The sequence below is a fragment of the Carcharodon carcharias genome, chromosome 7, assembly GCF_017639515.1.
Source record: "Carcharodon carcharias isolate sCarCar2 chromosome 7, sCarCar2.pri, whole genome shotgun sequence".
NCBI lineage: Eukaryota > Metazoa > Chordata > Chondrichthyes > Lamniformes > Lamnidae > Carcharodon > Carcharodon carcharias.
The window spans coordinates 32,134,579-32,155,627 of NC_054473.1; the positions used below are offsets into that span (position 1 = coordinate 32,134,579).

Sequence of the window (21,049 nt, forward strand, 5' to 3'; positions counted from 1 at the left end):
TCTGCATTTCTGTAACTTTTAGTGGAGCTGGGATGTGATTTGACTTTCTTTTAAACTCTTCTTCTGGATCCTTTTTGCCAGCATTAGCTGCTCCTGATTATTTGTTCTCGGTGAATCATCCAGTGCAGCTCTCTGTAACATGCTATGCCCTGCAAGGTGCAATTTTCTGTGCTTAGATTTGAAAGGATTAGAGTGAGCAACAGAGCATCTTTTGGAGGACAGTCCTACTCCGTCTCTGTGATTGGAATGGTTGTGTTTCTAGACCTTGGAAAAGGGAGAGAAAGGTAAGTTTGCATCTAGTTGGAAGAGTAAGCACTAGCAGGTGAGTAGGCTGCCATGCTGAATGTGGGTGAGATTGTTAAGTAGAAAGAGAAAAGAAAGCAAAGATTCTGATACATTCTGCTGGGCATTGCCTCCAACCTGACCATCTTTGACACTGTGCTCTTTGTCTCCCAGTAATGTCGATTGCAACCTTTTCCTTTGGTGTCAGAGTGTTAGAATGGCTGAATGTCCTCTGAGTGTTAGGATCATACCTTGTTCTAGTTGTCTCCTTCTCAGTGAGTCCCAGCTCTGCATGCAGTAGGAGTGGAAGTGTGCTAATAAGTGCCCTTGGCAAGGGCTTTCAACATATATTTGTGCATGATGGCATGAGAAAGCAGCAAGTGTAGCCACTGAGGCGATGGTAAGATTCTGCAGGACTTTGCAGAGGGAGTGAGAGATGTAAAACGGAGGCTTGCCTTTGCAAATCGTTAAATTTCTTTCTGCCTTGCAGTCAGGTTCCATGGTTGGCATTTCCTGTCATCTTATTCCATGCTCATGCACTGTTTTGCATGGTACCCCTCAAAAGGAAAAAGAGGAAAAAGACCTCTTTGCTGACTATCACTTAGTGATGTTATCATAGCATCAGAACATATTTTACTTACAATTTTTTTTTAGGTACTCAAACTAAAAAGTGTAAGTAATAGAAAACTGAATTGGGTAATTATGTTCCAGAAATAACTTAACTGCCTAAGCCTAAAAGCTGACCATCCTATTAAATGCCAGCTTCTCATCAATAAGCTCCTTCAACAACTATTGTTACAGTTATCTCAACTTTTAATTAAAAATGGTCCGTGTAATACAGATACCATGGAACTAGTATTGCCTACTGCTACACAATCTTGCTTGGTTCTGTTTCCTACTCTAGGAACCCACTTACTCTAAGGTGCTGCTAAAGACTTGAAATTATTATACCGCTGCTGTACTTCCCATCTCTTAATTGGCAATCTGCCTACTGGGGGCATTTTTGTGTTGGCAGCTCACTGAATAACTGGGGCCAATCATCAAAATTTCACAGGGACACATGCTGACTTCTCCAGGTTGTCACTTACTAACTACCCACTGTCTACCTGATTTACTGCCATGAAATTCTCCCTGAAGCATTTGATTTGACCATGAGACATATTACTTTAATGTGTATTACTCCTTGGCAAGATTATATTTGGAATATTATCTGAAGTTTAAAGCACTTTTTCCCTAAAAAAAAAACTGCTCTGATTATTAGAAACAGAAGTGTGAGACTCAACTGAACTAGTCTCTTTTGGGAAGAGACTAGAAAAATGTTGATTCAAAATGAAATGAAATTCTGGATGAATTTAAGAACAGCACTTAAATTTAAAACAAATCAAAGATAATCATACAGTGAGGAGTATTATGGTATCTGTGTTACATGGACCATTTTCAGTTGAAAGTTGAGATAACTGTAACAATAGTTGTTGAAGGAGCTTATTGATGAGAAGCTGGCACTTAATAGGATGGTCAGCTTTTCAGCTTTTAGGCTTAGGCAGTTAAGTTATTTCTGGAACATAATTACCCAATTCAGTTTTCTGTTACTTACACTTTTTAGTTTGAGTACCTTAAAAAAATTGTAAGTGAAATATGTTATGAAATATTTATAATGAATATGTTTATTTTTATCGGCATACTAATGACCAGTAATTTACCAGTGTTCTTCTAGAAGTGGAAAAACTACAAATTCTCTCATTTGCACCCGAAATTATGGTCTTTTGTTATATCCAAGCTGAAAAATTATTTATACTTTTTTGCCCAGGATTGTCTCTAAAACTGGAATTATTTTGACGCCCATTCCTTAACGTTCATCTAATAGCATCTGTTTTAAATTATCCTCCATCGTGCCAAAATGTTCTGATTGTAACAATTTTTTTTAACCACTGAGCTGACATCTGGATTCCACTTTTTTCCTCAAATTATCTCTCAGTGTACAGGTGATCAATTTGATCTTGGCAACTGCTACTTCAGTGCAAGACAGTGCAGCAACTCTGTCGCAGAGCACACATTGGAATTTGAGTAGTATTAAATGCCCACAAATCTTGCTTCCATATTTTTGTGAAGGAACCTCTCATATCCACTGTGAAACACCTAAGTTACATGACAGGTCCCTGATTTTTTTTTGGGAAAGTAAAATCAAATCATTTGCTCTTAATAATATGCATGCTTTGGGTGTGTGGATATATAATTAAAATCAGTTTTCAGTAAGCTGCCAATTTTCATATCGCTTGCATTTCAAAAGCAATAATGGTAATTCCCTGTGGCCTGTAGGTACGTATGTTTGTACTGGCAGCTGATGTTTCTTTTTACAAAATGCTCTATTTCAGGCTGTACCATGAATGTATTGTTGTGTTTTGTTTCATTTTAATTCCATGTTAGTGCATTTTATTATTATAACTTAATAATTCAATCTAACTTTTATAACTCAAGATGAAGTATAATGTAGGTTCCTTTTGACATAATGTGCACTTTTTAATAGATGCTTTCAAAACCATTTCACTCTGAATTACTGATGTCAAATGCCTCCCCGGTTTAATCTCTGGGACTACATAATCTCATAAAGTAACCATAAATAGATATTTTGAATGAGTCAGTGCTATCTTTTTGGTTGTTGCAAGTTGGCAATATTTTTCATCATGTGCGATTTGTTTCAACTACTGACCTGGCACCTAAAATGAATTTCTTCATTGTTACATCCGTTTATATTCTGTGAATGTATTTTCTTCTCTTCCTGCAAACAGAACAATTTCTTGGAGGGCTTACAAGAGGTATCAAGTAAATCTTCTTGTGCTTCTGCTGTGTACATGCTTGTGAAAATGAATTGACTCAAAAGCTAGCCCCAGATTGTGATCTTGAGTTAACATTTCTTTTGCTTGCAATGATCAGTAGTGATTAAAGTGAAATTGTTTTGCGCAAATGTTTTTCTGTTTCAATATTAAACAAAAATGGAACCTTTTCTTAGTAGAGGTGAAATGTGCTATTTCTGTGTTTTAAGTATAATGGGCCCAGTTTCCATCCTTACACTGGAAGTGCAAAACTGACTCTTTACATCCACGGACGAATGTTTTTTTATTTCTGCCTGTTCCTGTTCTAAATGTCCAGTGCCTGATATTTGGATTTAAGTGAAGTACAAAAGTGCATCTTAAGGGGCATTTGGAAGCTCCAGGAAGGAATTTATCATTGTTGGCAACCTTCAGTAAACCATTCTAATTACCCCAGAATTTTATTGTTCTTAAAATAAAAATTCCTGGGTTGTTTGTTGAATTTTTGTCCTAATGGCAATGGGAAACCCAAAACGTTTGGGAAAAAAAATGATTTTGTTCTAATACAGATTAATCTTATTTATGCACAAATTTGAGTTATTGCTCAAGTAAAAAAGAGCATATGCATGATGTAGCAGCTTGTTCTGTTTACAATTGACCAGACAATCTTAAGTATCTATGTTTACTCCCTAGTATTGACGTAAACAGTGCAAACGTTGCAAACTCATTGCCAGTATATTTTACGCAATTGCAATGCTTGTAGGCTCTAATGAGCAAATAGTAGTTCCTCCTTGCATCTGGAAGGTGGAAGGTAATTTGGCCCTTTTTATGTTGTATTCCAATGTTTGTGTTGATTATTTGGCTTGCTGTATGTGCTTACGGATTGCTTATTGTTCATGTATATGTTTTGTGTTCACAAACATTAAAGGCAGAATTTTTAATTCAATGTGTTGTGTATGAAAATGGAATTCCCACCATTACATTCTGCACAATGTGAAAACATGCAGATGGTATTTCAGAAGCAGACCACATACATCTAATGATTATGTTGTACTCATTCCAGTAGAACGTGGGACACGGAGTATGTAGGAATGGAGTGAATGTAATTTATTTATTTTGGGAAGTAAGGAAAAAGTGATGACAAGGACTTTGAATTAATTTAATTTAATTAAATTCTATTGCTGTAACATTATCTCTTTTATGAGGAAATTGTACAAGTTATCTGTTTCCTGACAACAATACGTGGAAAAAAATGGGGGCAGCCCTCCCCCCCAAAAGAAAAGCCAGGATATTTATCCAGTTCCCAACTGCTTTGTTACTTTATAAAAACAAAAAAACTGCGGATGCTGGAAATCCAAAACAAAAACAGAATTACCTGGAAAAACTCAGCAGGTCTGGCAGCATCGGCGGAGAAGAAAAGAGTTGACGTTTCGAGTCCTCATGACCCTTTCACAGAGTTCTGTCGAAGGGTCATGAGGACTCGAAACGTCAACTCTTTTCTTCTCCGCCGATGCTGCCAGACCTGCTGAGTTTTTCCAGGTAATTCTGTTTTTGTTTTGCCTTGTTATCTTGTTAATGGAGATGTTATCTCTATTGATGTTGCTAATAAAGAAAATATTACTTTGGTCTAGGCTGGAATAAATTTTGTTCATTTTAGTGGAGAACTTGAAAACAGATGTTATTTATTATATATAAATGGTGGCCTGAAATTTGCTGGAATTACACATTGGTCCATTAACACCATAGTTTAGACTGTTGTGTGCCTGATCCTCAAGTGGCTTTATGTCTAAGTTGTCTGGAAAGCATTAGGTAGGTGGCAATTCTGAAGTGATGCAATGGCCAATGTATTGATCCTTTTAATGCTACTATCTATGAAGATGCTGCAATCTGCCAGCTAAGTTTTCATGCTGAATTAACTTAATTATTTGGATGTTTAACCAAAATTAAATGTTAAAGCATAAGTGATTAAGGGGTGTATCTACTTTGAAATGCAAAAGTCTGACTAGGAACAGCAACCAGGAGATGTACCACCAACACATTTCAAATCCTGTATTCCCAGATGGTGTGAATGAACCATTTGCCTAAAACATCCACAGTTGCATTTTTAAAAAGTTATTGTCAAAGGCTTTGGCATTTGTAAAAGGTCAAATTCTGCTTTGATTTAGCCAGTATCTTCAATTGCAGAGTGTTTCAACGGCTTTGCTATCTGCACACGCATATTTCAATTCTACTAAACATAAGTGCTATTTATTTAGTTGGTTAGCACTTAGAAACAAGTGTCTTTTCCAGCTCAGTGAAGTTTTCCAATTAATTGAGTTTTTTTTTAACTTATAATATCAATTGTGCCGCTTCCAGGTCTAGGCCTTTCTGATTTAATCTGATAGCATTGTTTAAAGTGGCATTAATGCAGCAAATTTGGACATCACCATTGATTTTATAGGGAGGTGGAGCTATGATAATGAAATCTGAGCTTCAGTGAGGGCTACAGCAGAGCAGCTCAGAGGTTCCAGAAAATCTTTGCATGGTGTAAATAATAGTTTGTTACGTATGCTGCCATTTCCTAGAAAATAATCTTCTGTAAGAATGGCATACACTGAAGATACACCATAACAATAGCATAAATTTCCAGCAAATTTTGTCCCAAGTTTTTGCAATGTATGGCGTACTCTTTTAGTACGATCAACTAAGATTTCTTTAATGCCAGTAATTAAATTTATACTTAAATACATTTTTATTTATTTTGGGAGCAAATACCATTTGCCATTGACAAATTAAATCTACATACAGTCAATGGGGTGAAGTTTGAGAATTGAAATGGAGAGCCTTTTCTTTGCTGTATCAGATTTGAAAAGGCAATCTTTAGCTTGGCCTTGTCAAATAACCAGATCTCTGTATTTTAATAACTGTGTAGTATAGATTAACATTACAGTTCTTTTTGTAAACAAAACCATTTGCAGTTTTGTTTCTTGATATAGTAGAAATTTAACCCATATGCTAACAAGGACAACGACTTGTCAGACAGTTTCCGGCTAGCCTTCACCAACAGATTTGAAGTACCACTGAGGTCAGGCGTCATTGAGGAACAGGGTGGAGGAGAAAAGTCAACAAAGAACAATGGATCACTGACCCAACATAGAAGTTGACTGATGAAAGAAAGCTGGCAAAGATCAAGCGGGACCAGGAAAAGAACAGAATGAAGATGATATACAGAAGACTGGGTAAAGTCATGAAGAGCTGCAGGAGAAACTAAATGAAAATGGATAGAGTTAAAAGGCAGGGAGGCACAAGAAGCAGCAAATCAAAATGATTCCAAAATGCAATACAGGATCATACAAGAACTGACTGTTGCAAGAAACAACACCACTGTACTAATCGAGGGCAAAGACGGCAGGATGCTGTTGACAGATTAGCAGCAGGAGGCAATGAGGCTGAAACACTTTTGGAAGACCTTCGACCAGTCCAACCCCAGCTCCATGTTTGAGTTCGATAACCACACCACACCTCAGCAGCTGAACGTCAACCTGGGCGAAATTGCTAGATCAGAGGTCAAAAGAGCCATTCAGAGCTAGAAGTACAACGAAGCACCTGGGTGGGATTGATGAGATACCAGCAGTGCTATTGAAACAAATCAAAAACACTGTCAAAACAGAACTAACAGACCTGTACAAGGCGTGGACTGCGGAGGATGTCCTGGGTGACTGGAGGCGAGGAGTAATTGTCAAAATGAAAACTAACAAACTTATGGAACCTCAGCGACTGCAACAACTAAAGAGGCATAACGCTGCTGTTAGCATCTGGCAAGGTCTTCAGCATGGTGGTACTCAACAGATTGAAAACAAAAGTAGGCAGTATCCTTTGTGAAGATCAGGCAAGTTTTGGTTTTATTCATTCATGGGATGTGGGCATTGCTGGGTAGGCCAGCATTTATTGCCCATCCTTAATTGCCCTTGAGAAGGTGGTGGTAAGCTGCTACCTTGAACCACTGCAGTTCATTTAGTGTGGGTGTACCCACTGTGCTGTTAGGGAGGGAGTTCCAGGAATTTGATCCAGCGGTAGTGTAGGAACGGCAATATATTTCCAAGTCACAATGGTGTGTAGCTTGGAGGGGAACTTCCAGGTGGTGGTGTTCCCACGTATTTGCTGCCCTTGTCCTTTTTAGATGGTAGCGGTTATAGGTTTGTAAGGTACTTTCTAAAGAGCCTTGGTGAGTTCCTGCAATGTGACGTGCACACTGCTGCCGCTATGTGTCAGTGGCAGAAGGAGTGAATGTTTGTTTGTGGATGGGGTGCCAACCAAGCGGGCTGCTTTGTCCTGAATGGTATAAAGCTTTTTGACTGTTGTGGGAGCTGCATGCATCCAGGCAAATGGAGAGTATTCCATTACACTCCTGACTTGTGTCTTTAGATGGTGAACAGGCTGTGGGAAGTCAGGAGGTGAGTTGCTCGCTGCATGATTCCCAGCCTCTTATATGGCTAGTCCAGTTCAATTTGTGGTTAATGGTAACCTCCAGGATGTTATTAGTGGGGGATTCGACGATTGTAATGCCATTGAACATCAAGGGATGATTGTTGGGTTCTTGTTGGAGATGGTCATTGCCTGGCACTTGCATGTTGCGAATGTTACTTGCCACCCAAGCCTGTATATTGTCCAGGTCTTGCTGCATTTTGACATGGACTGCTTCTAGGGTGGCAGATCTTGCTGCAAGTAGATCTTTATGCTCAGAAACATCATAGAGCAGAGCATACAGTATTAGAAGCCACTCATTATCAACTACATTGATTTCATCAAGGCTTTTGATAGCATCCATCAGCAATCACTCTGGCACATCCCAAGATAGTATGGCATCCTGGAGTGGTATATTAACACCTTATACAGCAACTTCAGCTGCTGTGTTAAGACTAGCACATGCACCACAGGCTCCTTTTTAACACCATCACAAGAGTACAGCAAGGCTGCATACTGTCCCATCCCTTTTCCTTTTTGGTTATTGATTTCACTATGAGGAAGGCGACAGTGAGTGCAGACTTTGGCATCCCATGGCAACATCACCGGGTGACAAACCTGGATTTCGCAGACGACGTTACCTTGCTGGCCAAAGAATCTCCCACGCGCTCTTAAGAGATAACCACCAGTCTTGAGAGTAGCTGCGCTAAGGCTGGTGTATGCATCAGCTGCGAGAAGACCAAGGCAATGATGGCTGGACGGCGATAAGGCCTTCCCATTACCATCGGGCAGCAGAACATCAAAGACATTTACCACTTCGCCAACCTAGGAAGCAACATCCTCTAGAAAGGATGCTGTGGAGATCAACGTCCACACAAGAATTGGAAAAGCAGCATTAGTCTTCCAGCAGCTCCACATTGTCTGGGCATTCAACACCGTCAACACAGCCATGAAGTTGCGACTCTGCATGTACACTACATAGTAATGCCAAATGCAATCTGTGCCAGCAAGATGTGGAAGAAAACAGCAAAGGGGTAATGTAAGTTGGACATCTTTCACCAGCACTGCCTGTGCACCACAAGGACGAGACAGCATCACCAATGAAGGAGTGCTACAGAGGACTGTTCAGATGCATGTGGGACATTGTGATGTAGAGACGACTGATGCTGGTGGGACATATATTTTGCCTCCCAGACCTACTGGCCAGAGTGCTAGTAGAATGGACACCACCAGACGGAAGAAGACGATCGGGTTGGCCAAAGAAGACCTGGCAAAGTACATTTAAGGAGGACCCCCAAAAGCAGGACACCACCTTGGCTGAAGCAAAAGAGATTCAAATGAACTGGGGCCAATGATGAAGTCTTGATGCCCATCTGTCCTGCGTGGGACCGGAGGAATTGAGTCTAAATCTAAGTAACTTCTTTTGTTTAACTTAACTTTTATTAATTTTAGTTGTGAAAATATTTTCTCACTGAAATGTATTTTTCATATCTAATGCAACTTTAAATGAATGAAGTTTTAGAAAGTAATTACAACAAATTTCAACCAATGGTTTTTGAAATTTAGAATTATATTCCATCCAGTTTGACTTCTGTGTCAATGCTTTTTTTTAAGACATCAAATTTAGTTAGATATAACACAGCAACTAACCTTCCACGTATCTTTCTTCCACAGTGGTCATTTATAGTTGCTACTATTACTGAGATACTACCTGTGGCAATCCTGCCTAACTTTATCATCCAGAGAAAAGTACTAAGACCTTTCAGGACACAGACTGGAGGAACAATTATGGTAAGGAAACTGTTTTATTTGCAAGCTATCTTGCATGGGGAGTTACCAATTTTTTTTTTAATACCTGAATTGTTCTCCATAGACAAAGGTGTGTCTGTCTGATCACTTCACTTTACAAAAGTGATTGAATATATGGAACTTCATCTCTGGTGAACCATTTTCAATGAATATTTCTTAAAATATTAGGAGCATTTGTATTCTACAATGCATTCAGTTGCTAATTGTTTAAATGGTGCATTATCATTCCTCTGTAGTGAAAGATTCATTCCTGTAGAATAGCTGATAATGAATTATTAAGAGCCTTAAATACAGTTTTTTGTCTTAAGACATCAAATTTAGTTAGATATAACACAGCAACTAACCTTCCACGTATCTTTCTTCCACAGTGGTCATTTATAGTTGCTACTATTACTGTTACTGAGATTATGCTCGGTTCTTAAGAAATGCTGCATAATTGTGTTGCTCTAGATAAGAGTAGAATGTATGAAAACTTAATGTGCTTGTACTAATTTCCTTTGTGTGCTTTTTTTTTACATGGACTAAATAAACTGGTTAGCATTTGTGTAAAAATAGTATAAGTGCAATTTTTTGGAAGTTTGTACATGATTGTTGTTTTAAAATTGCTTTCGTAAAGTGTATGACCTCTCAGTGAATGTGACTGAGTCCACTCTGCCCTCCCTTCCCAACTTACATGGCATATGCATCACAAGTCAAAAGACCAAGGTGCATCACAAGTCAAAAGACCAAGGTGCATCACAAGCCTTTCCCTTGAACAGAAGAAATATCAAGCAATCTTGAGGTCCTCAAGGCTCAAATGTACAATTCCCATGCCAAACACTCAAATCATCTCCCTGTAACCAGGAAGTGAATGCAAGCCAGCAGTGTTGATTTCAGCCAACCATGGCTCGTAGAAGGCGGGATTTCACTGCATTGACCCATCTGAATCTCACAGAACAGGAAGAAATTTCTTCAATCCCAATATTCACATTGCTTCCAAGGTTGGCATACCATGCCAAGAGTACAACTTATCAATGAAATCGCTGTTTGTCGCAATCCATGGTTTTATTATACATACAATTTTCGCATTTACAATCTCCCATTGTATAGTTCCTTTTAAGATTATAAGAAATAGAAACAAGAGTAGACCATACGTCCCCTTGAGCCTGCTCTGCTGTTCAACACAATCATGGCTGATCATCTGCCTTAACTCCACTTGTCCATCTGCTTCCCATATCCCATGATTTTTTAAATTCATTCATAGGATCTGGGCAATGCTGGCTAAGTCAGCATTTATTGCCCACCCCTAATTGCCCTTGTTCATGGGGCTGTTAAGAGTCAACGACATTGTTGTGCATTTGGAGTCACATGTAGGCCAGACCAGGTAAGGATGGCAGATTTCCTTCCCTAAAGGACATTTAGATTCCCTGAGAGACCAACAATCTGCCTATCTAAGGCTTGAATATACTTGATGATAGAGCATCCACAACCCTTTAAATGAAGAAATTTCTCTTTATCTCGGTCATAAATGATCAACCCCTTATCTTGAGACTATGCCACCATGCTCTATTCCCCTGTCAAGGAAAATGACTTCAGTGTCAACCTTCTCAAGCCCCGTCAGAGCCTTTGTAAGTTTCAATGAGATTAGCATTCATTCTTCTAAACTCCCGAGTATATAGATACAGTTTACTTGGTCTCTTATCAGTCAACAACGCTCTCATCCCAGGAACTAATCTAGTGAACATTCTCCATTGCACTACCTCCAGTGGAGAGAAACTGTGCACAAAACTCTAGGTTTGATCTGACCAAAGCCCTATACAATTGTAGCCAGACTTCCTTACTCTTGTACTCCAATCTCCTTGCAATAAAGACCAACATGCCACTTGTCGTCCTAGTTGCCTGCTGAATCGGCTTGATAATATAGTGTACCATGTATGAGAATACCCAAGTCCTTTTAAACATCAACAATTCGAGGTTCTACGCCTTTTAAAAAATATTCTGCTTTGCTATTCTTGCTACCACAATGAATTACCTCAAACCCTCACATTATACTCATTTGTCACTTTGTTGCCCACTTAGTTAACCTGTCTATTTGTCTTTGCCACCTTTTTGTGTTCTCCAAAGCTTACTTTCCCATCTAGCTTTGTGATGATTCACTTAAGTCGTTTCACTTAAAGCTGTGATTTTCAGGAATGCAGGCACATCAGGAATCTCTAAATTGTCAACCTGTCCTCCAGCTTTTAAGTATTACTACACCCCCATACCCCACCCCTGTCGCACACACAGGAGAAATGTTGGGCAATGTATCAAGAACTTGTTAAGCTGAACTTGGCACTCAATATGGGTTAAGTATACAGAACACACAAGCCTTGTTTGCAAAATACAAGTTAAATCCAGCTGAACAAATGCTTCCTGAATGCCATATGAGCTTGAAACATTGGAGCTTTGATGATATTTGCATGTAATAGGTTGAGATGGCATTCTTCAAATAAGCCTAGTGAGTGTAGTTGTCAGGAAGCTCACACTTTAGTTGGTGGTAACCAGTTTGTTTGGCAGCTCAACTGGCCAAAACCCCAAACATGAAGAGTGGGGATCTAGCCCTTGGCTTCCTGTTCAGCTGCGTAAGGACAGATGGTGTATAGAAGTCTGAACTGGAAGTCAGAAACAGATGGTAAGAACTCCCTTCTTAAGCTTAGCACTATTCAGTTTCAGAGAGTTGCAAGTAAGAGTGAATTTAGCTTATTAATAGGGATAGTGTAATGCACTTCCTTATTTTCTATCTTTTAAGTAGCATTCCACAATAGATTCAAGTAAAAAATAAGTAAAATAAACCAGCTTGTTGGTTTACACTTCACACTAGTGTTCACCAATGTGTTCATCAATCTGCCTTTCCAAAAATAGAAGTGCACGAAGAAGCATGTGTGAGATTGCAGTATTCAGCTCCAAGAACAAGAGTTTCATCATTGCAACCCCTGACTAATATCGTTTGTATGGCCTGAATATTGTGCAGTAGAATTAAAATCTTGATCATACTCCACAGACAGGAGAGACCAGTGATGTTGAATTCAAACAAATATCCAGTGTGGACCTTTAACTTTATGACACACCCTATTCTACATTGGTATTGAATATTAAGAATGTGGAACTTTTGAGTCCTGGTTTAATTGGTTGTCAGTTTTGAGACCTGGGTCAGAAGCCATACTCTCAGCAAAGACAAGCTCAGTAACCTCTTATGGTTTGCTATATATTATGCTAACAGCACAGAGAATCTATCTCCGTGGCCATAAGTTCAAAGTGGTTCCTGTTTCAAAATTGCTTAATTTGAGGAAATATTTGAGGAAAGAATTAGTTGTTGTTTGAGAGTGAAGCTTTGACTTGTTTGTATGTGAATAATTGCTCAACCGTGGAATTACAGTTCTGTAGAATGAGAAACTACATTACAAAACAGCAGTTACCGCCCTCAAATAAATGTAATTAAACCTATAATGGAGTACTGCACCAGAAGTATTTCACGCTGTGTGCATTCTTAGGGCCTATAATACTATAGCTACTCAATTTAAAAAGGAAATATATTCTATTAAATTGCCAGATATTCGAAGACATATACATGTAAATTCATTAATGTGTCTGTCATATATTGTTGACCCTTTCATATTTGACTGCTGGCTAGAATCAAACACCATGTGAAATGATACTTCTGCATGCAACAGTCCTACTTTAACATAACAAAACTCTGGTCTGGCGGCATATTAATGAATACATTAGATAACACACTGTTTTTGGGGAAGGAGTAAACCATTGGTCTATCTTGTCTAACCATCCAATTTCCCATAAGATTACCAACTAGATGTGGTTTTAAATCTAATAATTGTAAATGCCATTTACCGACAAAAATCATCTGTTGAACTCATGGGGCAGAATTTTATCAGAGGCGGACTGTTCCAGTTGGTGGAACTGAAAATGTGCGCCACTTCCACTTTCTTGCTTTTACCCATTTCCCATGCAATTCTAATTAAAATTTCAAGTGTTGGCAGTGTGCACGGGAGACACCGTGCAATTCTGTGGCAGGGGAAGCTTTTCACTAGTTAACCCCACCCAGCAGTCAACAATGCTGCAGCTAAGGGCAACCTATAAACTAAGCTCCTGGTCAAACAGGGAGGCTCTACATCACAGCCAAAACTTGCCTGCCCAACTCCATTGACAATGACGTAAGACTTATTGGGAGCACTAAGGTGGCATGTGTGTTTTTCAAATTTAAAGTTTACTTGTAAGTATTTCATATTACATTGATTTAATTTTATTCATGTGTGCATCATTGTTATTTGTTGAGACTAGCCTAATCAGAGAGCTAAATGTACTGGCACGCCTCATTGTTGGCATGCATTGATGGTTACAGGGAGTTAGGGACATTTCCTTTATTGTGGAAGAAACAATGTTGTGTTTTTTTTTGGTTCACTTTATTCATATTAGTGTCCAGTGTTATACTTGCCACGCTGTGGGTCATGGTTGAACTTGTAGCCTCAGCTGACCCTCCCTAAAGGAGATTGTCCAAGATCACTCTCTCAGTGGGGATAATTGAAATGTCATAGGTGAGCTCAAAGCCTTGTAAGGACTCTGCAGTCAGCATCCTGAGATGGACTTACACGTGGATAGTACTGACCCCACCCTTTAGGCCCTTCATCATCTTATCTTGATTGTTTGCATGTCCCCACCACTCCAGGATGCCAGGCCTTTTCCACTTTACTCCTCCACGCCCCTGACCCCACCCCTCTGCCCTCCCTTGGATCCCTCTTCCACTCCTCAATGTACCCAAAACCCAATCTTTCAACCCACAACCTCCCACTCCTTCACCCTTATCTCTCCCTTTCTGTTCCCGAGCCTCCATGTAAGCTGTCATTCTCCTGCTCCCTTCCTTTGTGGCGTAGAATTCAACAAGGAAATCCTCTGACCTCGGACACAGTTGCACAAAGCTGATGGGTGTGCACCACCTTTAAACAAACGTGAACTGGGTGACATGAGATTCTTGTGTGCCACTGACTTAATCTTGAGGATAGGATGTAATTAAAAGAGTTTCAATATAATGATATTCATGGCATGCAAACGTATTACGTATTAGGAACCTGCTACAGGATGGTATGACTTAATAAGACCATAAAACATAGGAACAGAAATTAGGCCATTTGGCCCATCGAGTCTGCTCCGCCATTCATTCATGGCTGATAAATTTCTCAACCCCATTCTCCCGCCTTCTCCCCGTAACCTTCAATTCCCTTACCAATCAAGAACCTAGCTATCTTGGTCTTAAATACACTCAATGACCTGGCCTCCACAGTCTTCTGTGGCAATGAATTCCATAGATTCACCACTCTCTGGCTGAAGAAGTTTCTCCTCATCTCTTCTAAAAGGTCTTCCCTTTACTCTGAGGCTGTGCCCTCGGGTCCTAGTCCCTCCTAATGGAAACATCCTCCCCACGTCCACTCTATCCAGGCCTTTCAGTATTCTGTAAGTTTCAATCAGAACCCCCCTCATCCTTCTAAACTCCATCGAGTATAGACCCAAAGTCTTCAAACGTTCCTCATATGTTAAGCCTTTCATTCCAGGGATCATTCTTGTGAACCTCCTCTGGACCCTCTCCAGGGACAGCACATCCTTCCTGAGATACTGGGCCCAAAATTGCTCACAATATTGTAAATGTGGTCTGACCAGAGCCTTATAAAGCCTCAGCAGCAGATCTCTGCTTTTATGTTCTAGCCTCTCGAAATAAATGCCAACATTGCATTTGCCTTCCTAACTACCTCATCTCAACCTGCTGTTGGGATATTGAAGCTTTAGCTTCCGCCTAATTCAACCATCCCACATTCCACCTTTCCTGCTTTAGCAGATTCCATAAAATTTTCCTGTAGTTTCTTGTTCTACCATCCTTGCTGGAAGTCTGTTCAGCATAAATATTACCCTTCAACCTGAATTCCCAATTTTCTTTTATTGTCCTTTAATCTACAACGCCTTGTTCTTTAACATCACACATAGCGGAAAAAATTAAACAAATTTGTGTTTTCCAATTTGCTCCTCATGTTAAACAACACTTAACCAATCATTGATCAGTATTTTCTTTTGACCCACAGGGTGGCTAAACTCTTGTAGCTCTATATATTCTGGTCTGCAGTTGATCTGGTAGTGCTCTATATTCTCTCTGATAGCTTAACTTTTAAAAAAAATTATAATTAATTTGAGCCCAAAACTGGATGGAATATTTCCAATGTCATTTCAAGGCAGGATTACTTCTAGAATTGCCACTGTTCACTTTTAAGTTCTATAGGTAGAACATTATACAGATAGGTTTAGCAATAGGTATCTAGAAGGGCTCCTGTTTTTGATGAATTCCTAAATATTTCAGTTCCTGCTTTTTCTTTTTCAAAAAGATTGCACAATTATAAAACTTCCATTTAAGCATTTAAGTTGCAATAAAATCCTTCCTTTGAATGTTGTGAAATGAAGAAAGTTTATTTTTGAATGCCTATGGACATGTACCATAAATATGATATTAACATAGGCTTTTGAAGTACTGTTGAGATCACTTAATTGTGTGTAAGTAAAAGTCAAGGTTTGTGGCTAGATTTAACTTTTGATGTCTATGTAAATTATTGTGTACATTTATGATATTGCAATTCCAAGAAATCTGTCGGAGCATAAGGTATGGAACAATAAATTATTATTTAGTTCATCATGTTGCTCCTTACACAGACCATATGGTGTGTGTGTGATTTTAATTCAGCTGGGCAAGGGTTTGATAGGAGTTGGGTTATCTGGGGTTTTGGAAACATGAAAGGAATACAGGTGTTAAGTTGAGGCACAAGTAAATAGAAGACCTAATATTTGCATTTTTAGTTAAGTTGAGAAGTTGTTTGAATTTCCAAGTCTGGTGGGGGTGGGGGGGCAGAGGTGGCATCCTGCATCTTACAAGAGTTCATAGGTAAACAAGTAATGGGGATATTCTATTTTTATTGACCCTAAAGCAAAGACAAGATGGAAACATGAAATATATTACATTTGGAAGGGTTTGAGTTTCAAAGAGGCTTGAGAACAATAGGATTCAGATGAAAGGGAAAAAAGTGTATTAGAGTTATCTGTGGATAGCTGCTTTTTTAGCTATTGAGCTGGATAGTTGTCAAGCTGGAGATTTTTGGCATTATTTGAGCTGTTGAGAAGTCTTGGGCTGCAGCAAGTAGTTTTATTCTGAAGTGAATTCCACCAGAAAGTCGAAAAGGGTAGAGGTTATATAGTATACTTTTATTGAAGCTACAGCAGTTTGCCTTGTGTAATATTACTGGATTTCACATTTAAATATCTATAAGGGCGTGTTGCCTGGAAAGTGTTTACTTGGGCGTTTGACCAAATAAAGAGTTTTGGGAGAATGTTTTGTAAGACTAATCTTAATTGTGTAACTGTAATCTTGTGTGCTTAAGTTTTCTTTTATTTCTTGTTATTAAAACTTTTAATTAAAAAAGCCCAGAAGTAGTACTGGACCTCTTGCTGCTGAGATTGATACTTCTCTTTATCAGAATACCAAAAAAAAATTGTGGCCCGTAAGCCAAGTTTCCCTCTGGGATTTGGTTTGCGCAACAATTAATACCGGCTGTGGTCATAACAAATGAAATTTCTGTACATATAGTCTTTCATCATCAAGGAAATTGAACAAAATTCCAGTATGGCTTTCTATCCATCTACATTTTGTCAACCTTTACCAACACCGCCTTCCTTCCCACTTGAGCCAATGGCACACAAATAGTCATTGCTTCTCAGTGGGGGCTATTTAATGGATGTGACAGGGTTTTCACCCCAAAGGCTATTCTTACATCCAAACATGAGTACACAATTGGGGTTAAAAATCAGATGTCCTATAATCATTAAGATCCCACGATAAAAAGCTACTGAAATTTCTAGTTTTGTACAGTACTATTAATCCTCTATTACAAACAAAATGTTAAAATTATGAACGAGTTGTGGAGTTAATATTCAGGGACATAGTTCTTCTTCACCAGGAAATCCATAGACGCAGCGGATGCAGCCAGATTAAATGTACCAGAAGTATGACATTCACACACACAATGTACGTGTGCTGCATATGAAGGTGCATTGACTTTTTTTTTGAAAGGGCATACATCATGTTGCATGACATGGTCTGAAATCAGTCACTGCACCAGTCAATTCTGAGTCCATTGCTTAACAAGAAAAACTGTGCATATTGCAGACGTCTAAAGACATTGTGTCTTTTGTATGATTCAGAAATATTATTCTGATAATGTTGAAGTCTAGATCACTCAGCTCTAACCTTTTTTATTGGAGATGCATTTTAACTTAAATCATCGAGAGTGTTTTAATCTAAAAGCTTTAGCAACAGCTTTCCAATGTCTATTAATGGAGATAAAGAGGATCCAAATTTATACTTTTTCCTGCATCCTTGAATCTAGAGATCTCCAATTTATAATGACACCTGAAGCAGTATTATAATTTTTAAAAAAAATTAATTGCTGTCAGTGAATTATCTGTGAATGACATTGACTTCCGTGAACTGTGTCAATCTTGCACTGATTGTTAAAAGACACAGATGAAATTCAGTTTCAATCTCATCCTGGTTCTGTATTTTATCTTGTTATTAGACACTTGAAAAGCCTAAATCCCACTTCACCAGTAGAACAAGAACTTTCTTTCCTTCCTGTGGTGGCGTTATATACTTAAAGACGTCAAGTGAAGCAGAATTAGAGAGTGGTGCAGAATTGGATCAGGACAGATGTAAATTGTCACTATTTCAGATTTATATATTATGTCCTTATTTTTATTTTAAATTATAAATTCCTATGGGTACATTTAGAATGAAAAACGGCTGCATATAGTGACACATGGGATGAATGTCGCTGGGAGTACTCAATGTTGACTCTGGACCCCATTAAGCCTCATGGCATCAGGTCAAACATGGGCAAGGAAGCCTCCTGGTGATTACCACCTACGGGTCTCCCGTAACTGATGAACCAGTACTTCTCCATGTTAAGCACCTCTTGGAAGAAGCATTGAAGCTATCAAGGGCACAGAAGGTACTCTGGGTGGGGGACTTCAGTGTTCATCACCAAGAGCAGCTTGGTAGGACCACTGCTGACTGAACTGTCTGATTCTTGAAGGACATATCTGTAAGCCTAGATCTGCAGGAGTTGGTGAGATAAACGAGAGGGAAAAAACCTACTTTACCTCCCTCATCAGTCTACCTATGGCAGATGCATCAAACCATGATACTTTTGGATACCCTCCATTGTGTTGAGTGTCACTACCACCTGGCTACATGGAATACATTCTGAACAGATCTAACAGCTGAATACTTGGCATCCAAAAGGTACTGTGGGTCATCAGCAGCAGCAGCAGAATTGCATTCAACAATAATCTCCATTAACTTTTTTAAAAAATTCAATTGTGGGATATGGGCGTTGCCAACAAGGTAAGCATTTGTTGCCCATCTCTAATTGCTCTTGAGAAGGTCGTGGTGAGTCACCTTTTTGAATCACTGCATTCCATGTGGCGTAGGTACACCTACAGTGTGGTTAGAAAGAGAGAGTTGTAGGATTTTGACGCACTGATAGTGAAGGAATGGTAATATAGCGTGACTAGGAGGGGAACTTACAGGTGGTTGTGTTCCCAGGTGCCTTCTACCTTTGTTGTTCTTGGTGGTACAAGTTGTAGATGTAGAACGTGCTGTCGAAGGAGCCTTGGAAAATTGCTGCAGTGGACCATGTAGATTGTGTACACACTGAAGCCACTGTGCACCACTGGTGGAGGGAGTGAATTTTTAAGATGCTGGATGGGGTGCCGATCAAGTGGGCTGCTTTATCTTGGATAGTGTTGAGTTTCTTGAGTCTTTTTGGAGCATTTATCCAGGCAAATTCCATCACTCTTTTGACTTGTGCTTTATAAATGATAGAGAAGCTTTGGGGAGTCAGGAGATGAGATAATTGCTGTAGAATTCCAATTCTTTGACTTGCTCTTGTAGCCACATTATTTATATGACTGATCTAGTTATGTCAGTGGCAGCCCCCAGTATATTGATGGTGTGGGGTTCAGTGATAGTAATGCCATTGAACATCAAGCTTGACACCATTGTGGCCAAAGCAGCCCATTTGATTGTTTGATGATCCATGTGTTTTGGGAAATATACATATTTTCTTTTTCTGTGATGTCCCCTTTAAGACCATATGTGCCGACAAGTATTCTGAAAGAGCATTAATTAGCTTCCTGATTATGACATCATTAGGTTCTAAGAAATGTCCATGTAACCAGCGGCTGCCATAGGGATGAACAACTAAGTAGCAAATGGAAAATAGAAAGCTAATCGCAGTGGGGTGGGTCAGCCTGTTTTTGCTATTCAGCGGCTCAGAACACAAATAATTGGTGCAAAGAGGAAATGAGCAAGATTCTCTCCAAATGGAACAATTTTCTGTTTGGTAGTCTTGGAACAGACCCTGCTGTTGAAGTAGGTCTCTGAGAATAGAGCACAGACTGTGTTATAGTCTGTGTTATACAGTTAGAAAGAGCAGAGAACTGAAGATAGGAAGAGCAGGGGATTGTGTATTGGGCAAGACCCGTTGTTGCTGGTTCAGTGTTGCCAGAGCCTAGCAGGCTGTTTAAAGGGATGGAGAAGGGAGTCTGTGGGGATTCTGTGCAATTAGGACTGTTGTAACCCAAATGAGAGAGGGTTTATAGATATCCATCTTGTAAGTCGTAGCTGTGTACTTTGTGTGGAATATGGTTGGCGGTGACTCGAGGGCTGAAACGATTGAATGAGAAGTGAGAGATCCTACATAGTGGCGGCCGAGTTGGAATGACTGAAATTGCATGTGGTGCCACATTGTGTGGGAAGGAATGCAAGTGTTTGTTACTAAGTGAGTAGGACCTTTGTTGTGTTGACTATTTAGAGTGAAACTACCTCTGTCTTAAATATCCTTCACCTCTTAATTAATATTTGAATTATCTTAATTTTAGTTGGTTTGTTTAAGTAAAAGTTTTAAGAAGTGAAATCTTGTCCTGCGATTTTCTTTCCTTTGGCATTGTGAGGATTCCTTTCTTTTGGAAAAAGTTATCGGTTTCTACAGGAATGTAACAATTGGCAACCCATCCACTACCTTAAGCATTCACTCCCTCCACCTCCACCATAAAATGACTGGAAGAAACATTGCAGCAACAGCATGTTTATTGACACCATTGCATCTGCCAATAAATTGGAGGCGGAATCAGACTTACAATAGGCCAGACACACAACAGTTTGTTTTAAAGCAAACAAAGCCTATTTACACAGTACACTTAAACAAATATCTCACTGAAACTATTAAAAAGAATCCCTATGAACTGCAGCAAACAGAACTCATGACCAAAACTGCATCTCCCAATAAAAGCAAACTGATTTTTCTCTAGCAATATTAAGGGAGTGGAGAATAGTTTAATACAAAGGATGTGTGTAAAATCAAAAACAAAAACAAAAATACCTGGAAAAACTCAGCAGATCTGGCAGCATCTGCGGAGAGGAACACAGTTAACGTTTCGAGTCCGTATGACTCTTCAACAGAACTAAGGAAAAATAGAAAAGGGGTGAAATATAAGCTGGTTTAAGAGGGGACCTATTGTGCCAGCCTGTTCCTGCCCCACGGAACTCATTTCTTGCTATCTTGATTCCATTCTCTCTCCCCTTGTCC

The 21,049-nt window shown here is 39.3% G+C and overlaps 1 protein-coding gene across 1 annotated transcript in view; it reads left to right on the forward strand.

Annotated features, from left to right (window-relative positions):
* Positions 1 to 21,049, forward strand: part of hdac11 (histone deacetylase 11) — a 118,145-nt gene that overhangs the window by 21,753 nt on the left and 75,343 nt on the right. The window contains exon 5 of the mRNA XM_041191117.1: positions 9,207 to 9,323. Coding sequence (XP_041047051.1) covers positions 9,207 to 9,323 — 117 coding nt within the window. The remainder of the gene's footprint in view (positions 1 to 9,206; positions 9,324 to 21,049) is intronic.